Source organism: Dendropsophus ebraccatus, chromosome 12, assembly GCF_027789765.1.
Source record: "Dendropsophus ebraccatus isolate aDenEbr1 chromosome 12, aDenEbr1.pat, whole genome shotgun sequence".
In the NCBI taxonomy this organism is placed as follows: domain Eukaryota; kingdom Metazoa; phylum Chordata; class Amphibia; order Anura; family Hylidae; genus Dendropsophus; species Dendropsophus ebraccatus.
In genome coordinates, this window is record NC_091465.1 from 90,900,859 (window position 1) to 90,926,840 (window position 25,982).

Here is a 25,982-nt window from a genome sequence, read left to right on the forward strand (position 1 = left end):
CTGGGGGGGGGGGGGGAGGTGACTGTAGGACAGGTATATACAATCTATTACTCTCTGGTATCAGCCATGTCAGGCTGGGGGTGACTGTAGGACAGGTATATACAATCTATTACTCTCTGGTATCAGCCATGTCAGGCTGGGGCTGTAGGACAGGTATATACAATCTATTACTCTCTGGTATCAGCCATGTCAGGCTGAGGGGGGGGGAGGTGACTGTAGGACAGGTATATACAATCTATTACTCTCTGGTATCAGCCATGTCAGGCTGGGGGGGGGGGTGACTGTAGGACAGGTATCTACAATCTATTACTCTCTGGTATCAGCCATGTCAGGCTGGGGGGAGGGGTGACTGTAGGACAGGTATCTACAATCTATTACTCTCTGGTATCAGCCGTGTCAGGCTGGGGGGGGGGGGTGTAGGACAGGTATATACAATGTATTACTCTCTGGTATCAGCCATGTCAGGCTGGGGGGGGGGGGACAGGTATATACAATCTATTACTCTCTGGTATCAGCCATGTCAGGCTGGGGGGAGGGGTGACTGTAGGACAGGTATATACAATCTATTACTCTCTGGTATCAGCCGTGTCAGGCTGGGGGGGGGGGGGGGGGTGTAGGACAGGTATATACAATGTATTACTCTCTGGTATCAGCCATGTCAGGCTGGGGGGGGGGGGGACAGGTATATACAATCTATTACTCTCTGGTATCAGCCGTGTCAGGCTGACTCAGAGTGATTGCCAGCTCTGCAGTTCGGCCCGGGCGATCTCCTCAGTAAAGAATCCTTCATGTCAGGCGTGGTGTATCAGGCTGCGGGCAGCGTATCGTTTACCTGTAGACAATGGCTCCGCTTCCACGCTTCATCTCACTCGCCCTGCACTAACCATCAGCCAGGAACCTGAATAACTATTATCTGTAGTGTGTGACCTCTTATCCTTAAAGGGCCAGTATACCGACACAATCAAAAAGTAAGCGCAGTTTTACCCTCCTCTTCCTCTCTGACACTCAGGTCTCCGGTCTGGGACCTTGCTGAGATCTGTGTTTAGCGTCTTCCCCTTTAAATCCCAAGGTGACTGCTATTCCTATTGGAAATCGCGGGTGAATCTCTGTCATCCTTATAGGCCGCTTGGCTTTGTTCACGGCCGGTTGTTTGTTCGCACGTTACTCTTTCCACCATAAAATGTGTTGCGGTTGGACATGTAGGGTGCAGCAATGTTTTTGCGCCATTATCCGTCCTGCTGTAAATATAGGCTAAAGGCAGCGTGCAGAACACGTAAAAACACTCCGTCTCCCACAATGCAATGCCCCATAACAAGCGTCTTTGCAGCCTTTTCGGCTTTATTTTTAGGTTCCCATCTGATCTTATTTCTGGCGTGGACGTTACGTTAAATCGTAACGTTAAATCGTGGGGATTGATAGTGCGGGCCAGGTCTGCAGCAGATGCCGCGCCTCTCCGTCACACGCTAAGAGCTAGGCTCTCTTCTTCATTCAGGCCCAAAACTCAATTCATAAAAGCTCTGAGCATTGTGGGAGATCGCATGACGGTAAACAGGTGACATGTGTGATAGAGACATGCGCTAAGCCAACGTCTGCCTCCAAAGGTCCTAAGAATAAGTCACCTGACAATCCCCTGAACTCCCACATTGCCTCTGGTAACAGAAAACAAGCCAAATTACCCCTGATGATGCTACAGCTCCATGACGTTATCCCAGTATTCCTGTGCTGTGACATGAGAGAGACAGGACTATGTAGAAGAGTACGACAGGAGCTCAGAGACAGGACTATGTACGACAGGAGCTCAGAGACAGGACTATGTACGACAGGAGCTCAGAGACAGGACTATGTACGACAGGAGCTCAGAGACAGGACTATGTAGAAGAGTACGACAGGAGCTCAGAGACAGGACTATGTACGACAGGAGCTAAGAGACAGGACTATGTAGAAGAGTACGACAGGAGCTAAGAGACAGGACTATGTACGACAGGAGCTCAGAGACAGGACTATGTACGACAGGAGCTCAGAGACAGGACAATGTACGACAGGAGCTAAGAGACAGGACTATGTAGAAGAGTACGACAGGAGCTCAGAGACAGGACTATGTACGACAGGAGCTAAGAGACAGGACTATGTAGAGGAGTACGACAGGAGCTCAGAGACAGGACTATGTACGACAGGAGCTCAGAGACAGGACTATGTACGACAGGAGCTCAGAGACAGGACAATGTACGACAGGAGCTCAGAGACAGGACTATGTACGACAGGAGCTCAGAGACAGGACTATGTACGACAGGAGCTCAGAGACAGGACTATGTACGACAGGAGCTCAGAGACAGGACTATGTACGACAGGAGCTCAGAGACAGGACTATGTACGACAGGAGCTCAGAGACAGGACTATGTACGACAGGAGCTCAGAGACAGGACTGTGTAGAGGAGTACGACAGGAGCTCAGAGACAGGACTATGTACGACAGGAGCTAAGAGACAGGACTATGTAGAGGAGTACGACAGGAGCTCAGAGACAGGACTATGTACGACAGGAGCTCAGAGACAGGACAATGTACGACAGGAGCTCAGAGACAGGACAATGTACGACAGGAGCTCAGAGACAGGACTGTGTAGAGGAGTACGACAGGAGCTCAGAGACAGGACTATGTACGACAGGAGCTCAGAGACAGGACTGTGCAGAGGAGTACGACAGGAGCTCAGAGACAGGACTATGTACGACAGGAGCTAAGAGACAGGACTATGTAGAGGAGTACGACAGGAGCTCAGAGACAGGACTATGTACGACAGGAGCTCAGAGACAGGACTATGTACGACAGGAGCTCAGAGACAGGACTATGTACGACAGGAGCTCAGAGACAGGACTATGTACGACAGGAGCTCAGAGACAGGACTGTGTAGAGGAGTACGACAGGAGCTCAGAGACAGGACTATGTATGACAGGAGCTCAGAGACAGGACTGTGTAGAGGAGTACGACAGGAGCTCAGAGACAGGACTATGTACGACAGGAGCTCAGAGACAGGACTATGTAGAGGAGTACGACAGGAGCTCAGAGACAGGACTATGTAGAAGAGTACGACAGGAGCTCAGAGACAGGACTATGTACGACAGGAGCTCAGAGACAGGACTATGTAGAAGAGTACGACAGGAGCTCAGAGACAGGACTATGTACGACAGGAGCTCAGAGACAGGACTATGTACGACAGGAGCTCAGAGACAGGACTGTGTAGAGGAGTACTAGAGGAGTACGAGAGGAGCTCAGAGACAGGACTATGTACGACAGGAGCTCAGAGACAGGACTATGTACGACAGGAGCTCAGAGACAGGACTATGTACGACAGGAGCTCAGAGACAGGACTATGTACGACAGGAGCTCAGAGACAGGACTGTGTAGAGGAGTACGACAGGAGCTCAGAGACAGGACTATGTACGACAGGAGCTCAGTGACAGGACTATGTAGAAGAGTACGACAGGAGCTCAGAGACAGGACTATGTACGACAGGAGCTCAGAGACAGGACTATGTAGAAGAGTACGACAGGAGCTCAGAGACAGGACTATGTACGACAGGAGCTCAGAGACAGGACTATGTAGAGGAGTACAACAGGAGCTCAGAGACAGGACTATGTACGACAGGAGCTCAGAGACAGGACTATGTAGAGGAGTACGACAGGAGTTCAGAGACAGGACTATGTACGACAGGAGCTCAGAGACAGGACTATGTAGAGGAGTACGACAGGGGCTCAGAGACAGGATTTAGTCGGGGGGGGGGGGGGGTTGAGATCTTCTTGTAGAGCTCAGGGATGGGACTGTGTGGGGAGGAAAGAGCTGCCTGTACAGTCATGGCCAAAAGTTTTGAGAATGATACAAATATTAATTATTACAAAATTTACTGCTTCAGTTTTTATACTGGCAATGTGCATATACTCCGGAATGTTATACAGAGGGATCAGCTTAACAGCAATTACTCACACAGTCAATATTTGCCTAGAAAATGAACTTTATCCCCGAAAACACATTTCACCATCATTGCAGCTCGGCCTTACAGGGAGCAGCTTACATTGTTTCAGTGATTGCTCCAGTAACACAGGTGTGGGTGTTAATCATGACAGATTGATCTCCAGCCCTGTCCTCATCAAGTAAGAATGACATCACTGGACACTTTAAAAGGAGGCTGGTGCTTGGCATCATTGTTTCTCTTCTGTTACCATGGTTATCTCTAAAGAAACACGTGCAGTCATCATTGCACTGCACAAAAATGGCCGAACAGGGAACAGTATCGCAGCTAGAAAGATTGCACCTCAGTCAGCAATCTATCGCATCATCAAGAACTTCAAGGAGAGAGGTTCCATTGTTGCTAAAAAGTCTCCAGGGCGCCCAAGAAAGACCAGCGAGCGCCAGGATAGTCTCTTAACAGTGTGGTCAGCTGCGGGATTGGGCCACCAGCAGTGCAGAGCTTGCTCAGGAATGGCAGCAGGCAGGTGTGAGGGCATCTGCACTGTGCACTGTGAGACTGAGGAGACTCTTGGAGCAAGGCCTGGTCTCAGGGAGGGCAGCAAAGAAGCCACTTCTCTCCAGAAAAACATCAGGGACAGACTGATATTCTGCAAAAGGTCCAGGGAGCGGACTGTTGAGGACTGGGGGAAAGGTCCAGGGAGTGGACTGCTGAGGACTGGGGGAAAGGTCCAGGGAGAGGACTGCTGAGGACTGGGGGAAAGGTCCAGGGAGTGGACTGCTGAGGACTGGGGGAAAGGTCCAGGGAGTGGACTGCTGAGGACTGGGGGAAAGGTCCAGGGAGAGGACTGCTGAGGACTGGGGGAAAGGTACAGGGAGTGGACTGCTGAGGACTGGGGGAAAGGTCTAGGGAGGGGACTGCTGAGGACTGGGGGAAAGGTCCAGGGAGCGGACTGCTGAGGACTGGGGGAAAGGTCCAGGGAGTGGACTGCTGAGGACTGGGGGAAAGGTATAGGGAGTGGACTGCTGAGGACTGGGGGAAAGGTACAGGGAGTGGACTGCTGAGGACTGGGGTAAAGGTACAGGGAGCGGACTGCTGAGGACTGGGGGAAAGGTCCAGGGAGCGGACTGCTGAGGACTTGGGAAAAGGTCCAGGGAGGGGACTGCTGAGGACTGGGGGAAAGGTACAGGGAGTGGACTGCTGAGGACTGGGGTAAAGGTCCAGGGAGGGGACTGCTGAGAACTGGGGGAAAGGTCCAGGGAGTGGACTGCTGAGGACTGGGGGAAAGGTACAGGGAGTGGACTGCTGAGGACTGGGGGAAAGGTCCAGGGAGGGGACTGCTGAGAACTGGGGGAAAGGTCCAGGGAGGGGACTGCTGAGGACTGGGGGAAAGGTACAGGGAGTGGACTGCTGAGGACTGGGGGAAAGGTCCAGGGAGTGGACTGCTGAGGACTGGGGGAAAGGTCCAGGGAGGGGACTGCTGAGAACTGGGGGAAAGGTCCAGGGAGTGGACTGCTGAGGACTGGGGTAAAGTCATTGTCTCTGATGAATCCCCTTTCCGATTGTTTGGGACATATGGAAAACCGCTTATTGGGAGAAGAAGAGGTGAGCGCTACCACCAGTCTTGTCTCATGCCAACTGTAACCGGCATCCTGAAACCATTCATGTGTGGGGTTGCTTCTCAGCCAAGGGAATCGGCTCTCTCACAGTCTTGCCTAAAAACACGGCCATGAATAAAGAATGGGACCAGAACGTCCTCCAAGAGCAACTTCTCCCAACCGTCCAAGAGCAGTTTGGCCACCAACAATGCCTTTTGCAGCATGATGGAGCACCTTGCCATAAAGCAAAGGTGATAACTAAATGGCTCAGGGAACAAAACATAGAGATTTTGGGTCCATGGCCTGGAAACTTCCCAGATCTTAATCCCATTGAGAACTTGCGGTCAATGATCAAGAGACGGGTGGACAAACAAAAACCAACAAATTCTGACAATATGCAAGCATTGATTGTGCAAGAATGGACGGCTATCAGTCAGGATTTGGTCCAGAAGTTGTATGAGAGCAGCCGGGGAGAATTGCAGACGTCCTGAAGAAGAAGCCGCAACACTGCAAATATTATAGTCTTGCTGCAGTAACTCATCTACCTGTCAGTATAAGATTCTGTTACTCATAATATGATTGTAATTATATTTCTGTATGTGATAAAAACATCAGACAAACACACATAACAACCAGAGGGCAGAGGATCATGGGAAAATAGAAGATTTGTGTCATTCTCAAAACTTTTGGCCATGACTGTAGAGCTCAGAGACAGAACTGTGTGGAGGAGGAAAAAGACAAGTGTCCTGTGACATCACTGTGTGTATTATCCCTGTACTGTGACATCACTGTGTGTAGTATCCCTGTACTGTGACATCACTGTGTATTATCCCTGTGCTGTGACATCACTGTGTGTATTATCCCTGTGCTGTGACATCACTGTGTATTATCCCTGTGCTGTGACATCACTGTGTGTATTATCCCTGTGCTGTGACATCACTGTGTATTATCCCTGTACTGTGACATTACTGCGTGTATTATCCCTGTACTGTGACATCACTGTGTGTAGTATCCCTGTACTGTGACATCACTGTGTGTATTATCCCTGTACTGTGACATCACTGTGTATTATCCCTGTGCTGTGACATCACTGTGTGTATTATCCCTGTGCTGTGACATCACTGTGTATTATCCCTGTGCTGTGACATCACTGTGTGTATTATCCCTGTGCTGTGACATCACTGTGTATTATCCCTGTACTGTGACATTACTGCGTGTATTATCCCTGTACTGTGACATCACTGTGTGTATTATCCCGGTACTGTGACATCACTGTGTGTATTATCCCTGTACTGTGACATCACTGTGTGTATTATCCCTGTACTGTGACATCACTGTGTGTATTATCCCTGTGCTGTGACATCACTGTGTGTATTATCCCTGTACTGTGACATCACTGTGTATTATCCCTGTACTGTGACATCACTGTGTATTATCCCTGTACTGTGACATCACTGTGTGTATTATCCCTGTACTGTGACATCACTGTGTGTATTATCCCTGTGCTGTGACATCACTGTGTGTATTATCCCTGTGCTGTGACATCACTGTGTATTATCCCTGTGCTGTGACATCACTGTGTATTATCCCTGTACTGTGACATCACTGTGTGTATTATCCCTGTGCTGTGACATCACTGTGTATTATCCCTGTACTGTGACATCACTGTGTGTATTATCCCTGTACTGTGACATCACTGTGTATTATCCCTGTACTGTGACATCACTGTGTGTATTATCCCCCCTGTATTGTGACATCACTGTGTGTATTATCCCTGTACTGTGACATCACTGTATTATCCCTGTACTGTGACATCACTGTGTGTATTATCCCCCTGTACTGTGACATCACTGTGTGTATTATCCCCCTGTACTGTGACATCACCCTGTGTATTATCCCTGCACTGTGTGTAGTATCCCGCTACTCCATGTATTGTTATGGGGCTATCCTCCATAGACTCCAGGGAAGTGCTGCCACCTAGTGCTCAGTTTATTCTGAAATGTAGTAGTAATTGCTGAGTATACCGCCTCTCATTGCTTTTTTATTATGGATGATGTGCGCCATATTCCGCTCTAATGCGCTTCAGGCTTTATATAGTGACGGAAAGTAGGTTATAGACCTGGCGGATGTGCGTCCTGGCGGCAAGTTTACTGGAGTGAAAAAGTCTGAATGCGCTAACATCTTAATGAACTTCACTTGTATCCAAGGAAATCACAGTCCGGGGCCATCACCATAATACCGCATTAACGTGTTGTCATAGCAACTGAGAACATGACAACCAGCCCCTATATACTGTCTGTCAGCAGATGAGGCGTCGTCTATTCCGGGGTGGTAAAGTTAAAGCTGAGCACTCATTGGTCAATTTGGGCAATAAAAAATGTTCCATCTGTAAGACTGCGCTGTAAAGAGCAGTGTGAACAAGGCCTAGTGAAAGCAGCCACCTGCTTGGTTGCTATGAGCAGCTGCTCTGCTTGGAGAAACCCATAGCAACCAATCAGATACCAGCTTTCATTTTAGTAGGCCTGGGGATTATGAAAGCCGCCACGGTTGCTATGTATCGGTCAGTGTATATATGGCGGCTCTGCTGTCCAGTGATCAGTACACGTCTGTGCTGCGTCCACCGTGGTATATGGCGTAATTGATACGGACGCTGGTGCTGTCACCATGGCTGCGCAGTCTCGTAGAATGGCAGATAGTTTGTTCACCAGACGGATAAGATCAGTAGATCAGTGATGTCTTTAGTTTCTATAGAAACGCACAGAAAAAATATTTATAAATAGTTTTCTTTAATTCAAGTTCTAAAAGCGACCACGGCGAAAAACGACTCCATTAGTGATAGTACCGACACAGAGAACCAGTCACACAGAGATGACATCATATCATAGACTTCATTACAGGGGCGCTGCACCCCCAGACAGTGTGTACGAAGAAACCATACTCACCTTCCCCCATCCCTCCACAGACACAGAAACCATACTCCACTGCCCCCATCCCTCCACAGACACTGTGTACACAGAAACCATGCTCCCCTGTCCCATCCCTCCACAGACACTGTGTACACAGAACCCATACTCACCTGCCCCCATCCCCCCACAGACACTGTGTACACAGAACCCATACTCACCTGCCCCCATCCCTTCACAGACACAGAAACCATACTCACCGGCCCCCATCCCTGCAGAGACACTGTGTACACATAAACCATACTCACCGGTCCCCATCCCTGCATACACACAGAAACCATACTCACCAGCCCCCATCCCTGCACAGACACAGAAACCATACTCACCAGCCCCCATCCCTGCACAGACACAGAAACCATACTTATCTGCCCCATCCCTCCACAGACACAGAAACCATACTTAGCTGCCCCATCCCTCCACAGACACAGAAACCATACTTATCTGCCCCATCCCTCCACATACACTATGTACACAAAAACCATACTCACCGGCCCCCATACCTGCACAGACACAGAAACCATACTCACCTGCCCCCATCCCCCCACAGACACTGTGTACACAGAAACCATACTCTGCCCCCATCCCCCACAGACACTGTACACAGAAATCATACTCACCTGCCCCCATCCCCCCCACAGACACTGTGTACACAGAAACCATACTCTGCCCCCATCCCCCACAGACACTTTGTACACAGAAACCATACTCACCTGCCCCCATCCCCCCACAGACACTTTGTACACAGAAACCATACTCTGCCCCATCCCCCACAGACACTGTGTACACAGAAATCATACTCACCTGCCCCCATCCCCCCACAGACACTTTGTAAACAGAACCCATACTCACCTGCCCCCATCCCCGCTCAGACACTGTCTACACAGAAACCATACTCACCTGCCCCCATCCCCCCACAGACACTGTGTACACAGAAACCATACTCTGCCCCCATCCCCCACAGACACTTTGTACACAGAAACCATACTCACCTGCCCCCATCCCCCCACAGACACTTTGTACACAGAAACCATACTCTGCCCCATCCCCCACAGACACTGTGTACACAGAAATCATACTCACCTGCCCCCATCCCCCCACAGACACTTTGTAAACAGAACCCATACTCACCTGCCCCCATCCCCGCTCAGACACTGTCTACACAGAAACCATACTCACCTGCCCCCATCCCCCCACAGACACTGTGTACACAGAAACCATACTCTGCCCCATCCCCCACAGACACTGTGTACACAGAAATCATACTCACCTGCCCCCATCCCCCCACAGACACTTTGTAAACAGAACCCATACTCACCTGCCCCCATCCCCGCTCAGACACTGTGTACACAGAAACCATACTCACCTGCCCCCATCCCCGCTCAGACACTGTGTACACAGAAACCATACTCACCTGCCCCCATCCCCCCACAGACACTGTGTACACAGAAACCATACTCACCAGCCCCCATCCCCCCACAGACACTGTGTACACAGAACCCATACTCACCTGCCCCCATCCCCGCTCAGACACTGTGTACACAGAAACCATACTCACCTGCCCCCATCCCTGCACAGACACTGTGTACACAGAAACCATACTCACCTGCCCCTATCCCCCCCCACACACACTGTGTACACAGAAACCATACTCTGCCCCCATCCCCGCACAGACACTGTGTACACAGAAACCATACTCACCTGTCCCCATCCCCCCACAGACACTGTGTACACAGAAACCATACTCTGCCCCCATCCCCCCACAGACACTGTGTACACAGAAACCATACTCTGCCCCCATCCCCCCACAGACACTGTGTACACAGAAATCATACTCACCTGCCCCCATCCCCCTACAGACACTGTGTACACAGAAACCATACTCACCTGCCCCCATCCCCCCACACACTGTGTACACAGAAACCATACTCACCTGCCCCCATCCCTGCACAGACACTGTGTATACAGAAACCATACTCACCTGCCCCCATCCCTGCACAGACACTGTGTATACAGAAACCATACTCTGCCCCCATCCCCGCACAGACACTGTGTATATAGAAACCATACTCACCTGCCCCCATCCCTGCACAGACACTGTGTACACAGAAACCATACTCACCTGCCCCCATCCCTGCACAGACACTGTGTTTACAGAAACCATACTCTGCCCCCATCCCCGCACAGACACTGTGTATATAGCAACCATACTCCCCTGCCCCCATTCCTGCACAGACACTGTGTACACGGAAACCATACTCACCTGCCCCTATCCCCCCCCACACACACACTGTGTACACAGAAACCATACTCACCTGCCCCCATCCCCCCACAGACACTGTGTACACAGAAACCATACTCACCTGCCCCCATCCCCCCAGACACTGTGTACACAGAAACCATACTCTGCCCCCATCCCCGCACAGACACTGTGTATATAGAAACCATACTCACCTGCCCCCATCCCCGCACAGACACTGTGTATATAGAAACCATACTCACCTGCCCCCATCCCCCCACAGACACTGTGTATATAGAAACCATACTCACCTGCCCCCATCCCCCTACAGACACTGTACACAGAAACCATACTCACCTGCCCCCATCCCTGCATAGACACTGTGTATACAGAAACCATACTCTGCCCCCATCCCCGCACAGACACTGTGTATATAGAAACCATACTCACCTGCCCCCATCCCCCTACAGACACTGTACACAGAAACCATACTCACCTGCCCCCATCCCTGCACAGACACTGTGTATACAGAAACCATACTCTGCCCCCATCCCCGCACAGACACTGTGTATATAGAAACCATACTCACCTGCCCCCATCCCCCTACAGACACTGTACACAGAAACCATACTCACCTGCCCCCATCCCTGCACAGACACTGTGTAAACAGAAACCATACTCACCTGCCCCTATCCCTCCCCCACACACACACTGTGTACACAGAAACCATACTCACCTGCCCCTATCCCTCCCCCACACACACACTGTGTACACAGAAACCATACTCACCTGCCCCCATCCCCGCACAGACACTGTGTACACAGAAACCATACTCACCTGCCCCCATCCCCGCACAGACACTGTGTATATAGAAACCATACTCACCTGTCCCCATCCCCCCACAGACACTGTGTACACAGAAACCATACTCTGCCCCCATCCCCCACAGACACTGTGTACACAGAAATCATACTCACCTGCCCCCATCCCCCTACAGACACTGTACACAGAAACCATACTCACCTGCCCCCATCCCCCCACAGACACTGTACACAGAAACCATACTCACCTGCCCCCATCCCCCTACAGACACTGTACACAGAAACCATACTCACCTGCCCCCATCCCCCCACAGACACTGTGTACACAGAAACCATGCTTGCGGGCCCCCTGTGGACCGGTTGGGGCTATGATTTCCCTGTGCTCAGTGTCCTCCTCTTGTGCTGTCAGCCATGCGGGATGTGATTGGCGGTGACATGGCTGCCGGTTGGCGCTGGTATAAAGTGGTTTCGGATGTTCCTGATGAATTTTGAATGCTGTGAATCTATTTGCTCTGCACATTTGTATCGTTCTGCTTTGCTCTGCAGGCTCGGGGCTCGGATACACTGGATTCAGGCACGGAGGGCTCCGCACGACTCCTTTCAGCCGCAGCTCCCACCAGCGTCAAGGGGAGAGCCAACAGGAGGTAATGGAGGAGCGCGGGGGCGGGTGGGGGTGGGGGTGGGGGTGCAGACGGGACCCGAGTCGCCATTTCTCGCCCGAGCTGCTTTGCTTTAGGGTCACTAATCCCGTTTCCCGGATCTGTGTTTAGGGTGACACGCGGACCCTTCGTAAAGCTGGCGGACTGCGCTCACTATCACTACGAAAATGTCAACTACGGCCCTATCCAGGTGAGAGACCCCACGTAACCTGCACAGGTGGGAGCTCTGGGGGGGTCAGGCGTCACACAGGGGGAACAGGGCCCCCCATGTCTGCCCCGGTGCAATAACTAATACCCCCATGTCTGCCCCGGTGCAATAACTAATACCCCCATGTCTGCCCCGGTGCAATAACTAATACCCCCATGTCTGCCCCGGTGCAATAACTAATACCCCCATGTCTGCCCCGGTGCAATAACTAATACCCCCATGTCTGCCCCGGTGCAATAACTGATGCCCCCCATGTCTGCCCCGGTGCAATAACTAATACCCCCATGTCTGCCCCGGTGCAATAACTAATACCCCCATGTCTGCCCCGGTGCGATAACTAATACCCCCATGTCTGCCCCGGTGCAATAACTGATGCCCCCCATGTCTGCCCCGGTGCAATAACTAATACCCCCATGTCTGCCCCGGTGCAATAACTAATACCCCCATGTCTGCCCCGGTGCGATAACTAATACCCCCATGTCTGCCCCGGTGCAATAACTGATGCCCCCCATGTCTGCCCCGGTGCAATAACTGATGCCCCCCATGTTTGCCCCGGTGCGATAACTAATACCCCCATGTCTGCCCCGGTGCGATAACTAATACCCCCATGTCTGCCCCGGTGCGATAACTAATACCCCCATGTCTGCCCCGGTGCAATAACTAATACCCCCATGTCTGCCCCCATACAATAACTGATGCCCCCATGTCTGCCCCGGTGCGATAACTAATACCCCCATGTCTGCCCCGGTGCAATAACTAATACCCCCATGTCTGCCCCCATACAATAACTGATGCCCCCCATGTCTGCCCCGGTGCGATAACTAATACCCCCATGTCTGCCCCGGTGCAATAACTAATACCCCCATGTCTGCCCCGGTGCGATAACTAATACCCCCATGTCTGCCCCGGTGCAATAACTGATGCCCCCCATGTCTGCCCCGGTGCAATAACTGATGCCCCCCATGTTTGCCCCGGTGCGATAACTAATACCCCCATGTCTGCCCCGGTGCGATAACTAATACCCCCATGTCTGCCCCGGTGCGATAACTAATACCCCCATGTCTGCCCCGGTGCAATAACTAATACCCCCATGTCTGCCCCCATACAATAACTGATGCCCCCCATGTCTGCCCCGGTGCGATAACTAATACCCCCATGTCTGCCCCGGTGCGATAACTAATACCCCCATGTCTGCCCCGGTGCAATAACTAATACCCCCATGTCTGCCCCGGTGCGATAACTAATACCCCCATGTCTGCCCCGATGCAATAACTGATGCCCCCCATGTCTGCCCCGGTGCAATAACTGATGCCCCCCATGTTTGCCCCGGTGCGATAAATAATACCCCCATGTTTGCCCCGGTGCGATAACTAATACCCCCATGTCTGCCCCGGTGCAATAACTAATACCCCCATGTCTGCCAAGGTGCAATAACTAATACCCCCATGTCTGCCCCGGTGCAATAACTAATACCCCCATGTCTGCCCCGGTGCAATAACTAATACCCCCATGTCTGCCCCCATACAATAACTAATACCCCCATGTCTGCCCCAGTGCAATAACTAATACCCCCATGTCTGCCCCGGTGCAATAACTAATACCCCCATGGCTGCCCCCATACAATAACTAATACCCCCATGTCTGCCCCAGTGCAATAACTAATACCCCCATGTCTGCCCCGGTGCAATAACTAATACCCCCATGTCTGCCCCAGTGCAATAACTAATACCCCCATGTCTGCCCCAGTGCAATAACTAATACCCCCATGTCTGCCCCGGTGCAATAACTAATACCCCCATGTCTGCCCCAGTGCAATAACTAATACCCCCATGTCTGCCCCAGTGCAATAACTAATACCCCCATGTCTGCCCCGGTGCAATAACTAATACCCCCATGTCTGCCCCAGTGCAATAACTAATACCCCCATGTCTGCCCCAGTGCAATAACTAATACCCCAATGTCTGCCCCGGCGCAATAACTAATACCCCCATGTCTGCCCCGGTGCAATAACTAATACCCCCATGTCTGCCCCGGTGCGATAACTAATACCCCCATGTCTGCCCCGGTGCAATAACTAATACCCCCATGTCTGCCACCATACAATAACTGATGCCCCCCATGTCTGCCCCATACAATAACTGATGCCCCCCATGTCTACCCCCATATAATAACTGATGCCCCCCATGTCTGCCCCCATACAATAACTGATGCCCCCCATGTCTGCCCCCATACAATAACTGATGCCCCCCATGTCTGCCCCCATACAATAACTGATGCCCCCCATGTCTGCCCCCATACAATAACTGATGCCCCCCATGTCTGCCCCATACAATAACTGATGCCCCCCATGTCTGCCCCCATACAATAACTGATGCCCCCCATGTCTGCCCCCATACAATAACTGATGCCCCCATGTCTGCCCCCATACAATAACTGATGCCCCCCATGTCTGCCCCCATACAATAACTGATGCCCCCCATGTCTGCCCCATACAATAACTGATGCCCCCCATGTCTGCCCCCATACAATAACTGATGCCCCCCATGTCTGCCCCATACAATAACTGATGCCCCCCATGTCTGCCCCATACAATAACTGATGCCCCCCATGTCTGCCCCCATACAATAACTGATGCCCCCCATGTCTTTCAGCTTTCTCTATCCGACTCTCGCCCGGAGGATTCCAATGGGAGTGAATCAGAGGCCGTTTACATTGTACAAGTCACATGCCAGGTGAGGAATGGTCATGTGACCCATAACGACCAGTCACCCCTCTGCATCACTTTCTATAGGATTAGTTGCTGCGGACCCCGGGGATATCCCCTTTCGATTGACAAAGGAAATGCAACATAGTTCTCACACCACTCAGGCAAATTAGTGTCCCTTCAAGTCATCTAGGGGTCTTAGAAGATGGACTGGAGATATTAGACCAAACAAACTGTCCGAGAGGAAGGGCTGCCCATCTGCTGACAGCTGTTACGGGGTTTGTGCCCCTCTTCAGTGCAGACAGCAGGGTGCTGCCCGGCTGTTGGGAGCTCTATCCACATGCGTCAATCGGATACTAGTTCTAGCTGCCAGATACTCACTGTATATACTGACAGCAGCTCCCTGTACTCACTGTATATACTGACAGCGGCTCCCTGTGTACTCACTGTATATACTGACAGCAGCTCCCTGTGTACTCACTGTATATACTGACAGCAGCTCCCTGTACTCACTGTATATACTGCCAGCAGCTCCCTGTGTACTCACTGTATATACTGACAGCAGCTCCCTGTGTACTCACTGTATATACTGACAGCAGCTCCCTGTACTCTCTGTATATACTGACAGCAGCTCCCTGTGTACTCACGGTATATACTGACAGCAGCTTCCTGTGTACTCACAATATATACTGACAGCAGCTCCCTGTGTACTCACTGTATATACTGACAGCAGCTCCCTGTACTCCCTGTATATACTGACAGCAGCTCCCTGTGTACTCACAATATATACTGACAGCAGCTCCCTGTGTACTCACTGTATATACTGACAGCAGCTCCCTGTACTCACTGTATATACTGACAGCGGCTCCCTGTACTCACTGTATATACTGAAAGCAACTCCCTGTGTACTCACTGTATATACTGACAGCATCTCCCTGTATACTCACAATATATACTGACAGCAGCTTCCTGTGTACTCACTGTATATACTAACAGCAGCTCCCTGTGTACTCACTGTATATACTGACAGCAGCTCCCTGTGTACTCACTGTATATACTGACAGCAGCTCCCTGTGTTCTCACTGTATATACTGACAGCAGCTCCCTGTACTCACTGTATATACTGACAGCAGCTTCCTGTGTACTCACTGTATATACTGACAGTAGCTCCCTGTGTACTTAATGTATATACTGACAGTATATACAGTGAGTACACAGGGAGCTGCTGTCAGTATAAACAGTGAGTACACAGGGAGCTGCTGTCAGTATAAACAGTGAGTACACAGGGAGCTGCTGTCAGTATATACAGTGAGTACACAGGGAGCTGCTGTCAGTATATACAGTGAGTACACAGGGAGCTGCTGTCAGTATATATAGGGAGTTCAGGGAGCTGCTGTCAGTATATACAGTGAGTACAGGGAGCTGCTGTCAGTATATACAGTGAGTACACAGGGAGCAGCTGTCAGTATATACAGGGAGTACACGGAGCTGCTGTCAGTATATACAGTGAGTACAGGGAGCTGCTGTCAGTATATACAGTGAGTACACAGGGAGCTGCTGTCAGTATATACAGTGAGTACACAGGGAGCTGCTGTCAGTATATACAGTGAGTACAGGGAGCTGCTGTCAGTATATACAGTGAGTACAGGGAGCCGCTGTCAGTATATACAGTGAGTACACAGGGAGCTGCTGGCAGTATATACAGTGAGTACACAGGGAGCTGCTGTCAGTATATACAGTGAGTACACAGGGAGCTGCTGTCAGTATATACAGTGAGTACAGGGAGCTGCTGTCAGTATATACAGTGAGTACAGGGAGCTGCTGTCAGTATATACAGTGAGTACACAGGGAGCTGCTGTCAGTATATACAGTGAGTACAGGGAGCTGCTGTCAGTATATACAGTGAGTACACAGGGACCTGCTGTCAGTATATACAGTGAGTACACAGGGATCTGCTGTCAGTATATACAGTGAGTACACAGGGATCTGCTGTCAGTATATACAGTGAGTACACAGGGAGCTGCTGTCAGTATATACAGTGAGTACAGGGAGCTGCTGTCAGTATATACAGTGAGTACAGGGAGCTGCTGACAGTATATACAGTGAGTACCCAGGGAGCTGCTGTCAGTATATACAGGGAGTACAGGGAGCTGCTGTCAGTATATACAGTGAGTTCACAGGGAGCTGCTGTCAGTATATACAGTGAGTACACAGGGAGCTGCTGTCAGTATATACAGTGAGTACACAGGGAGCTGCTGTCAGTATATACAGTGAGTACACAGGGAGCTGCTGTCAGTATATACAGTGAGTACACAGGGAGCTGCTGTCAGTATATACAGTGAGTACACAGGGAGCTGCTGTCAGTATATACAGGGAGTACAGGGAGCTGCTGTCAGTATATATAGTGAGTACACAGGGAGCTGCTGTCAGTATATACAGGGAGTACACAGGGAGCTGCTGTCAGTATATACAGGGAGTACAGGGAGCTGCTGTCAGTATATACAGTGAGTACACAGGGAGCTGCTGTCAGTATATACAGTGAGTACACAGGGAGCTGCTGTCAGTATATACAGTGAGTACACAGGGAGCTGCTGTCAGTATATACAGTGAGTTCACAGGGACCTGCTGTCAGTATATACAGTGAGTACACAGGGATCTGCTGTCAGTATATACAGTGAGTACACAGGGAGCTGCTGTCAGTAAATACAGTGAGTACACAGGGAGCTGCTGTCAGTATATACAGTGAGTACACAGGGAGCTGCTGTCAGTATATACAGTGAGTACACAGGGAGCTGCTGTCAGTATATACAGGGAGTACAGGGAGCTGCTGTCAGTATATATAGTGAGTACACAGGGAGCTGCTGTCAGTATATACAGGGAGTACACAGGAAGCTGCTGTCAGTATATACAGTGAGTACAGGGAGCTGCTGTCAGTATATACAGTGAGTACACAGGAAGCTGCTGTCAGTATATACAGTGAGTACACAGGGAGCTGCTGTCAGTATATACAGAGAGCTGCTGTCAGTATATACAGTGAGTACACAGGGAGCTGCTGTCAGTATATACAGTTAGTACAGGGAGCTGCTGTCAGTATATACAGGGAGTACAGGGAGCTTCTGTCAGTATATACAGTGAGTACACAGGGAGCTGCTGTCAGTATATACAGTGAGTACACAGGGAGCTGCTGTCAGTATATACAGTGAGTACACAGGGAGCCGCTGTCACTATATACAGTGAGTACAGGGAGCTGCTGTCAGTATATACAGGGAGCTGCTGTCAGTATATACAGGGAGTACACTCACTAATACTGTATACTGAGCAATTTTACTATAAAGTGCTTTAGCGTTGGTTCACACACACCGTATGGCAGCAGATTTGGCAGTGCTGATTATGTTCATTCATTCCGTCAAATCTGCTGCGATACAGTGTATGTGTGTGAAGCTTCCCTAAGAGCTGTAGAAGATGCTCAGATCTCAAGTGTCAAGGAGGCGTTGCCAGCAGCATGCATGACTCCTCCCCCTTCTCTGCCTTGGATAAGTTCGTGTCAAGGAGGCGTTGCTAACAACATGCATGGCTCCTCCCCCATCCCTGCCTTGACTGATTGATGAACAGGGCTCATTGCTAGAAGCCAAGCTCTGAATATCAAACATGTAGGGCAGGGAGGGGGAGGGAGGAGCCATGAATGCCATGGCTGGTCCACGCCTCTTTGACACTTGGGCTCTGAGCATGCTGTAGAGCTGACAGATTTCCTTTGATGCTGGGATAGTCTTCTCCATCTGCACAGTGTGACCCCACACGCCCGACCTCTGCAGCTAATCCTGCTCCTGATCCTCATTTCTATAATGATGTGGAGCACAATGGGCGTGCATCCAATTATTCAGTGCCCCTCCATCCATCCATCCCCCGGAGGCCTCTGCATAGCCTCCATCCATCCATCCCCCAGAGGCCTCCGCATAGCGTCCATCCATCCATCCCCCGGAGGCCTCCGCATAGCCTCCATCCATCCATCCCCCGGAGGCCTCCGCATAGCCTCCATCCATCCATCCCCCAGAGGCCTCCGCATAGCGTCCATCCATCCATCCCCCGGAGGCCTCCGCATAGCCTCCATCCATCCATCCCCCAGAGGCCTCCGCATAGCCTCCATCCATCCATCCCCCGGAGGCCTCCGCATAGCCTCCATCCATCCATCCATCCCCCAGAGGCCTCCGCATAGCGTCCATCCATCCATCCCCCGGAGGCCTCCGCATAGCCTCCATCCATCCATCCCCCGGAGGCCTCCGCATAGCCTCCATCCATCCCCCGGAGGCCTCCGCATAGCCTCCATCCATCCATCCCCCAGAGGCCTCCGCATAGCGTCCATCCATCCATCCCCCGGAGGCCTCCGCATAGCCTCCATCCATCCATCCCCCGGAGGCCTCCGCATAGCCTCCATCCATCCATCCCCCAGAGGCCTCCGCATAGCGTCCATCCATCCATCCCCCGGAGGCCTCCGCATAGCCTCCATCCATCCATCCCCCGGAGGCCTCCGCATAGCCTCCATCCATCCATCCCCCAGAGGCCTCCGCATAGCGTCCATCCATCCATCCCCCGGAGGCCTCCGCATAGCCTCCATCCATCCATCCCCCGGAGGCCTCCGCATAGCCTCCATCCATCCATCCCCCGGAGGCCTCCGCATAGCCTCCATCCATCCATCCCCCGGAGGTCTCCGCATAGCGTCCATCCATCCATCCCCCGGAGGCCTCCGCATAGCCTCCATCCATCCATCCATCCCCCGGAGGCCTCCGCATAGTCTCCATCCATCCATCCCCAGGAGGCCTCCGCATAGCCTCCATCCATCCCCCGGAGGCCTCCGCATAGCCTCCATCCATCCATCCCCCGGAGGCCTCCGCATAGCCTCCATCCATCCCCCGGAGGCCTCCGCATAGCCTCCATCCATCCATCCCCCGGAGGCCTCCGCATAGCCTCCATCCATCCATCCCCCGGAGGCCTCCGCATAGCCTCCATCCATCCCCCGGAGGCCTCCGCATAGCCTCCATCCATCCATCCCCCGGAGGCCTCCGCATAGCCTCCATCCATCCATCCCCCGGAGGCCTCCGCATAGCCTCCATCCATCCATCCCCCGGAGGCCTCTGCATAGCCTCCATCCATCCCCCGGAGGCCTCTGCATAGCCTCCATCCATCCATCCCCCGGAGGCCTCCGCATAGCCTCCATCCATCCATCCCCCGGAGGCCTCCGCATAGCCTCCATCCATCCCCCGGAGGCCTCCGCATAGCCTCCATCCATCCCCCGGAGGCCTCCGCATAGCCTCCATCCATCCCCCGGAGGCCTCCGCATAGCCTCCATCCATCCCCCGGGGCCTCCGCATAGCCTCCATCCATCCATCCCCCGGAGGCCTCCGCATAGCCTCCATCCATCCATCCCCCGGAGGCCTCCGCATAGCGTCCATCCATCCATCCCCCGGAGGCCTCCACATAGCCTCCATCCATCCATCCCCCGGAGGCCTCCGCATAGCGTCCATCCATCCATCCCCCGGAGGCCTCCGCATAGCCTCCATCCATCCCCCGGAGGCCTCTGCATAGCCTCCATCCATCCCCCGGAGGCCTCTGCATAGCCTCCATCCATCCATCCCCCGGAGGCCTCCGCATAGCCTCCATCCATCCATCCCCCGGAGGCCTCCGCATAGCCTCCATCCATCCCCCGGAGGCCTCCGCATAGCCTCCATCCATCCCTCGGAGGCCTCCGCATAGCCTCCATCCATCCCCCGGAGGCCTCCGCATAGCCTCCATCCATCCATCCCCCGGAGGCCTCCGCATAGCGTCCATCCATCCCCCGGAGGCCTCCGCATAGCCTCCATCCATCCATCCCCCGGAGGCCTCCGCATAGCGTCCATCCATCCATCCCCCGGAGGCCTCCGCATAGCCTCCATCCATCCATCCCCCGGAGGCCTCCGCATAGCCTCCATCCATCCCCCGGAGGCCTCCGCATAGCCTCCATCCATCCATCCCCCGGAGGCCTCCGCATAGCCTCCATCCATCCATCCCCCGGAGGCCTCCGCATAGCCTCCATCCATCCCCCGGAGGCCTCCGCATAGCCTCCATCCATCCCTCGGAGGCCTCCGCATAGCCTCCATCCATCCCCCGGGGCCTCCGCATAGCCTCCATCCATCCATCCCCCGGAGGCCTCCGCATAGCCTCCATCCATCCCCCGGAGGCCTCCTCATAGCCTCCATCTATCCCCCGGAGGCCTCTGCATAGCCTCCATCCATCCCCCGGAGGCCTCCTCATAGCCTCCATCCATCCCCCGGAGGCCTCCGCATAGCCTCCATCCATCCCCCGGAGGCCTCCGCATAGCCTCCATCCATCCCCCGGAGGCCTCTGCTTCCCACTCTCCTATTAATAGTCTGACTTACACTTATATTATAATTATAATATTGTTGTATAGAAATAGGACACAAGGTAAAATTAGAGGCTCCGAAGACTCCAGGACTCCAGAGTGAACTGATGACGGCGACATCTTTAACTTTCTTTCACCTCCTCCCTTATCTGCTTCATATAATTGTCCTACAATGTCCCCCCCGATGGTCGAGAATCCCAACCGCACTACCCAGCCCTAAATCACCTCCTTACCTCTCATTGTCCTTTGGGTCCTTCATCTCTTCTCAACAAGTGTTACTCTTCTTGGGTTCACAATTTCAGTTGGTTTTCATCTTCATTACTGCCCCCTAGGTCTACCATCTCACCTCCATCTTTCTTCCCTAGGTCTACCATCTCACCACCATCTTCCTCCTCTAGGTCTACCATCTCACCCCCATCTCCCTCCTCTAGGTCTACCATCTCACCCCCATCTCCCTCCTCTAGGTCTACCATCTTACCCCCATCTCCCTCCTCTAGGTCTACCATCTCACCCCCATCTCCCTCCTCTAGGTCTACCATCTCACCCCCATCTCCCTCCTCTATGTCTACCATCTCACCCCCATCTGTCTCCTCTAGGTCTACCATCTCACCACCATCTGTCTCCTCTAGGTCTACCATCTCACCACCATCTGTCTCCTCTAGGTCTACCATCTCACCCCCATCTGTCTCCTCTAGGTCTACCATCTCACCACCATCTGTCTCCTCTAGGTCTACCATCTCACCCCCATCTGTCTCCTCTAGGTCTACCATCTCACCACCATCTGTCTCCTCTAGGTCTACCATCTCACCCCCATCTGTCTCCTCTAGGTCTACCATCTCACCACCATCTGTCTCCTCTAGGTCTACCATCTCACCCCCATCTGTCTCCTCTAGGTCTACCATCTTACCCCCATCTGTCTCCTCTAAGTCTACCATCTCACCCCCATCTTTCTTCCCTAGGTCTACCATCTCACCCCCATCTGTCTCCTCTAGGTCTACCATCTCACCACCATCTGTCTCCTCTAGGTCTACCATCTCACCCCCATCTGTCTCCTCTAGGTCTACCATCTCACCCCCATCTGTCTCCTCTAAGTCTACCATCTCACCCCCATCTTTCTTCTCTAGGTCTACCATCTCACTCCCATCTTTCTCCTCTATGTCTACCATCTCACCACCATCTTCCTCCTCTAGGTCTACCATTTCACCCCCATCTCCCTCCTCTAGGTCTACCATCTCACCCCCATCTTTCTCGTCTAGGTCTACTATCTCACCCCCATCTTTCTTCTCTAGGTCTACCATCTCACTCCCATCTTTCTCCTCTAAGTCTACCACCTCACCACCATCTTCCTCCTCTAGGTCTACCATCTTACCCACATCTTTCTCCTCTAGGTCTACCATCTCACTACCATCTTTTTCCTCTAGGTCTACCATCTCACCACCATCTCCCTCCTCTAGGTCTACCATCTCACCCCCATCTTCCCCTCTAGGTCTACCATCTCACCCCCATCTTCCCCTCTAGATCTACCATCTCACTACCATCTTTTTCCTCTAGGTCTACCATCTTAGCCCCATCTTTCTTCTCTAGGTCTACCATCTCACCCCCATCTTTCTTCTCTAGGTCTACCATCTCACTCCCATCTTTCTCCTCTATGTTTACCATCTCACCACCATCTTTCTCCTCTAAGTCTACCATCTCACCACCATCTTTCTCCTCTAGGTCTACCATCTCACCCACATCTTTCTCCTCTAGGTCTACCATCTCACCCCCATCTTTCTTCTCTAGGTCTACCATCTCACTTCCATCTTTCTCCTCTATGTCTACCATTTCACCACCATCTTTCTCCTCTAGGTCTACCATCTCACCCCCATCTCCCTCCTCTAGGTCTACCATCTCACCCCCATCTTTCTTCCCTAGGTCTACCATCTCACCACCATCTTTCTCCTCTAGGTCTACCATCTCACCCCCATCTTACTCCTCTAGGTCTACCATCTCACCCACATCTTTCTCCTCTAGGTCTACCATCTCACCACCATCTTTCTCCTCTAGGTCTACCATCTCACCCCCATCTTTCTCCTCTATGTCTACCATTTCACCACCATCTTTCTCCTCTATCTCTACCATCTCACCCCCATCTCCCTCTGCTAGGTCTACCATCTCACCCCCATCTTTCTTCCCTAGGTCTACCATCTCACCACCATCTTTCTCCTCTAGGTCTACCATCTCACCCCCATCTCCCTCCTCTAGGTCTACCATCTCACCCACATCTTTCTCCTCTAGGTCTACCATCTCACCCACATCTTTCTCCTCTAGGTCTACCATCTCACCCCCATCTTTCTCCTCTAGGTCTACCATCTCACCCCCATCTTTCTCCTCTATGTCTACCATTTCACCACCATCTTTCTCCTCTAGGTCTACCATCTCACCCCCATCTCCCTCCGCTAGGTCTACCATCTCACCCCCATCTTTCTTCCCTAGGTCTACCATCTCACCACCATCTTTCTCCTCTAGGTCTACCATCTCACCCCCATCTCCCTCCTCTAGGTCTACCATCTCACCCCCATCTTTCTTCCCTAGGTCTACCATCTCACCACCATCTTTCTCCTCTAGGTCTACCATCTCACCCCCATCTCCCTCCTCTAGGTCTACCATCTCACCCCCATCTTTCTTCCCTAGGTCTACCATCTCACCACTATCTTTCTTCTCTAGGTCTACCATCTCACCCTTATCTTTGTTCTCCAGGTCTGATATGTCTTTCCCATGTATCTCCTCTATGTCACATATTTCCTATCTAATGCCTATCTGTCAGGACAGGGGAGGCAGGGACAAGACACAACAGTGATCCCTAATGCTGAACCCACCAATTGTCCCTACTTACTTGCCTCAACCGGCCCTAGGCGGCCGTGGACAACCACAAAGATGTTCCCTGTACTAGATACATGCACACAGAACAAGACAGACAAACAAACACAATATGGGATAGTCAAAACAGGCAAGGTCAGAACCAAACAGGCAGCGTAGTACAGAATCAAGTAACAATCAGATAGTCAAAAGTCAAGCCAGAGGTCAGGTAACTAGTGGAGCGGACAGAGGGAGTTAGGACGGGGATTGCAGGAATAGACAAGGGGAGCTGGGTTCAGGGTGTGAAACCTAATAGCCAGCGATCAGGACACTGCCTCAGCTTTGTTTTATGCTGACCAAGAGCCCGGTCTGGATCCCTATTGGACTGGCACTCTGATCTACCAGATTGCAGACAGGCAGAGAAACCCGTCAATCACACAGACTACTCAGCTGCATAATCAAGTCCAGAAGAGCTCAGCTTAACTCCTGAATTGCCGGAAGCTGAGAAGCAATCGGGTTTGTCACACAAAGGCAAACACCAGGCCCAGTTCACACCAGGCTACTGCACATTCCTGACACTACCTTTCCTATCTCAATTCCCTACCTACCTTCATCTTCCTAGCTCCTCTTCACCATCTTGTTACCCTGTTCCTCACACACTGACGTCTTTGGCTCGGCTGTCTCTTGTACCTTCTTGTGACCTCCACTTGTTTCTTCATCCGTCCCTGGCGTTGTATTTCCACCATCTTGCCTCACATTGCTCTGTATCATAACTGTCCACTTTCCCATGTCTCTGCTCTTCACCTCTTTACCATCTGACATTGTATTTATTTCTTATTCTCCATTCTTAGGGCCGTACTTGGTCCGTTTTACGGAGCTATGAAGATTTTCAGGTCCTTGATTCCAACCTTCACCGCTGTATTTTTGACCGACGTTTCTCTCAGTTGCTTGAGCTGCCCCCTCGCTGTGAGCTTCCTTCTCAGGGCCAGGTGCGCATCCCGTTGACTTGTTGGTTGTGTCCTTGGGTTTTATTTCCCTTGTCCGTGCGACTTGAATGCTTTGTCTTCTCCGTTGTGTCCTCAGCTCCTGGCTCCATTACTGTCCCGATATCTGAAGGCTCTTTCTGGCATTGTGGACAGTAACATCAACTGTGGCCCCATACTCAACTGGATGGAGGTGAGTCCAGGACCCCCATAGGCTGTTAGCCGTCTGTGTTGGACAGACTGGGGGCTATGGAGGGGCCCCTAGATTGTCACCTTCTACTATCACTTTTCTTATGGCCATTAGAATGGAGCCACCACTTTACCCATAATTCCATGGGCATGACCTCAGCTGTTCCTTTACGTTTGTGCTGTAGATTGATAATCACGGTAATCGGCTTCTCGTCAATGAAGAGGCGTCCATCAATGTTCCCGCTATAGCTGCTGCCCATGTGATCAAACGCTACACCGCCCAGGCGCCAGACGAACTCTCCTTCGAGGTAAGAACCCAAGTTCTGTTATATATATTACAGATGGAAAGTATCTCAGTAGGTAAAAGAGGACCGCCCAGCAGCACAGAGTATTACAGGAGAGGAGCAGGGTCCCAGCAGCACAGAGTATTA

The 25,982-nt window shown here is 52.0% G+C and overlaps 1 protein-coding gene across 5 annotated transcripts in view; it reads left to right on the forward strand.

Moving 5' to 3' along the window:
* The window catches only part of ARHGAP33 (Rho GTPase activating protein 33), a 136,448-nt gene that overhangs the window by 42,955 nt on the left and 67,511 nt on the right, over window positions 1-25,982 (forward strand). For 4 of the 5 annotated variants that reach the window (XM_069947234.1, XM_069947233.1, XM_069947236.1 and 1 more), the window contains 6 exons: window positions 12,123-12,220; window positions 12,347-12,425; window positions 15,095-15,175; window positions 25,231-25,368; window positions 25,463-25,555; window positions 25,737-25,859. In XM_069947234.1, the coding sequence (XP_069803335.1) occupies window positions 12,123-12,220; window positions 12,347-12,425; window positions 15,095-15,175; window positions 25,231-25,368; window positions 25,463-25,555; window positions 25,737-25,859 (612 nt within the window). The remainder of the gene's footprint in view (window positions 1-12,122; window positions 12,221-12,346; window positions 12,426-15,094; window positions 15,176-25,230; window positions 25,369-25,462; window positions 25,556-25,736; window positions 25,860-25,982) is intronic. The other variant, XM_069947238.1, reaches the window with a different exon arrangement.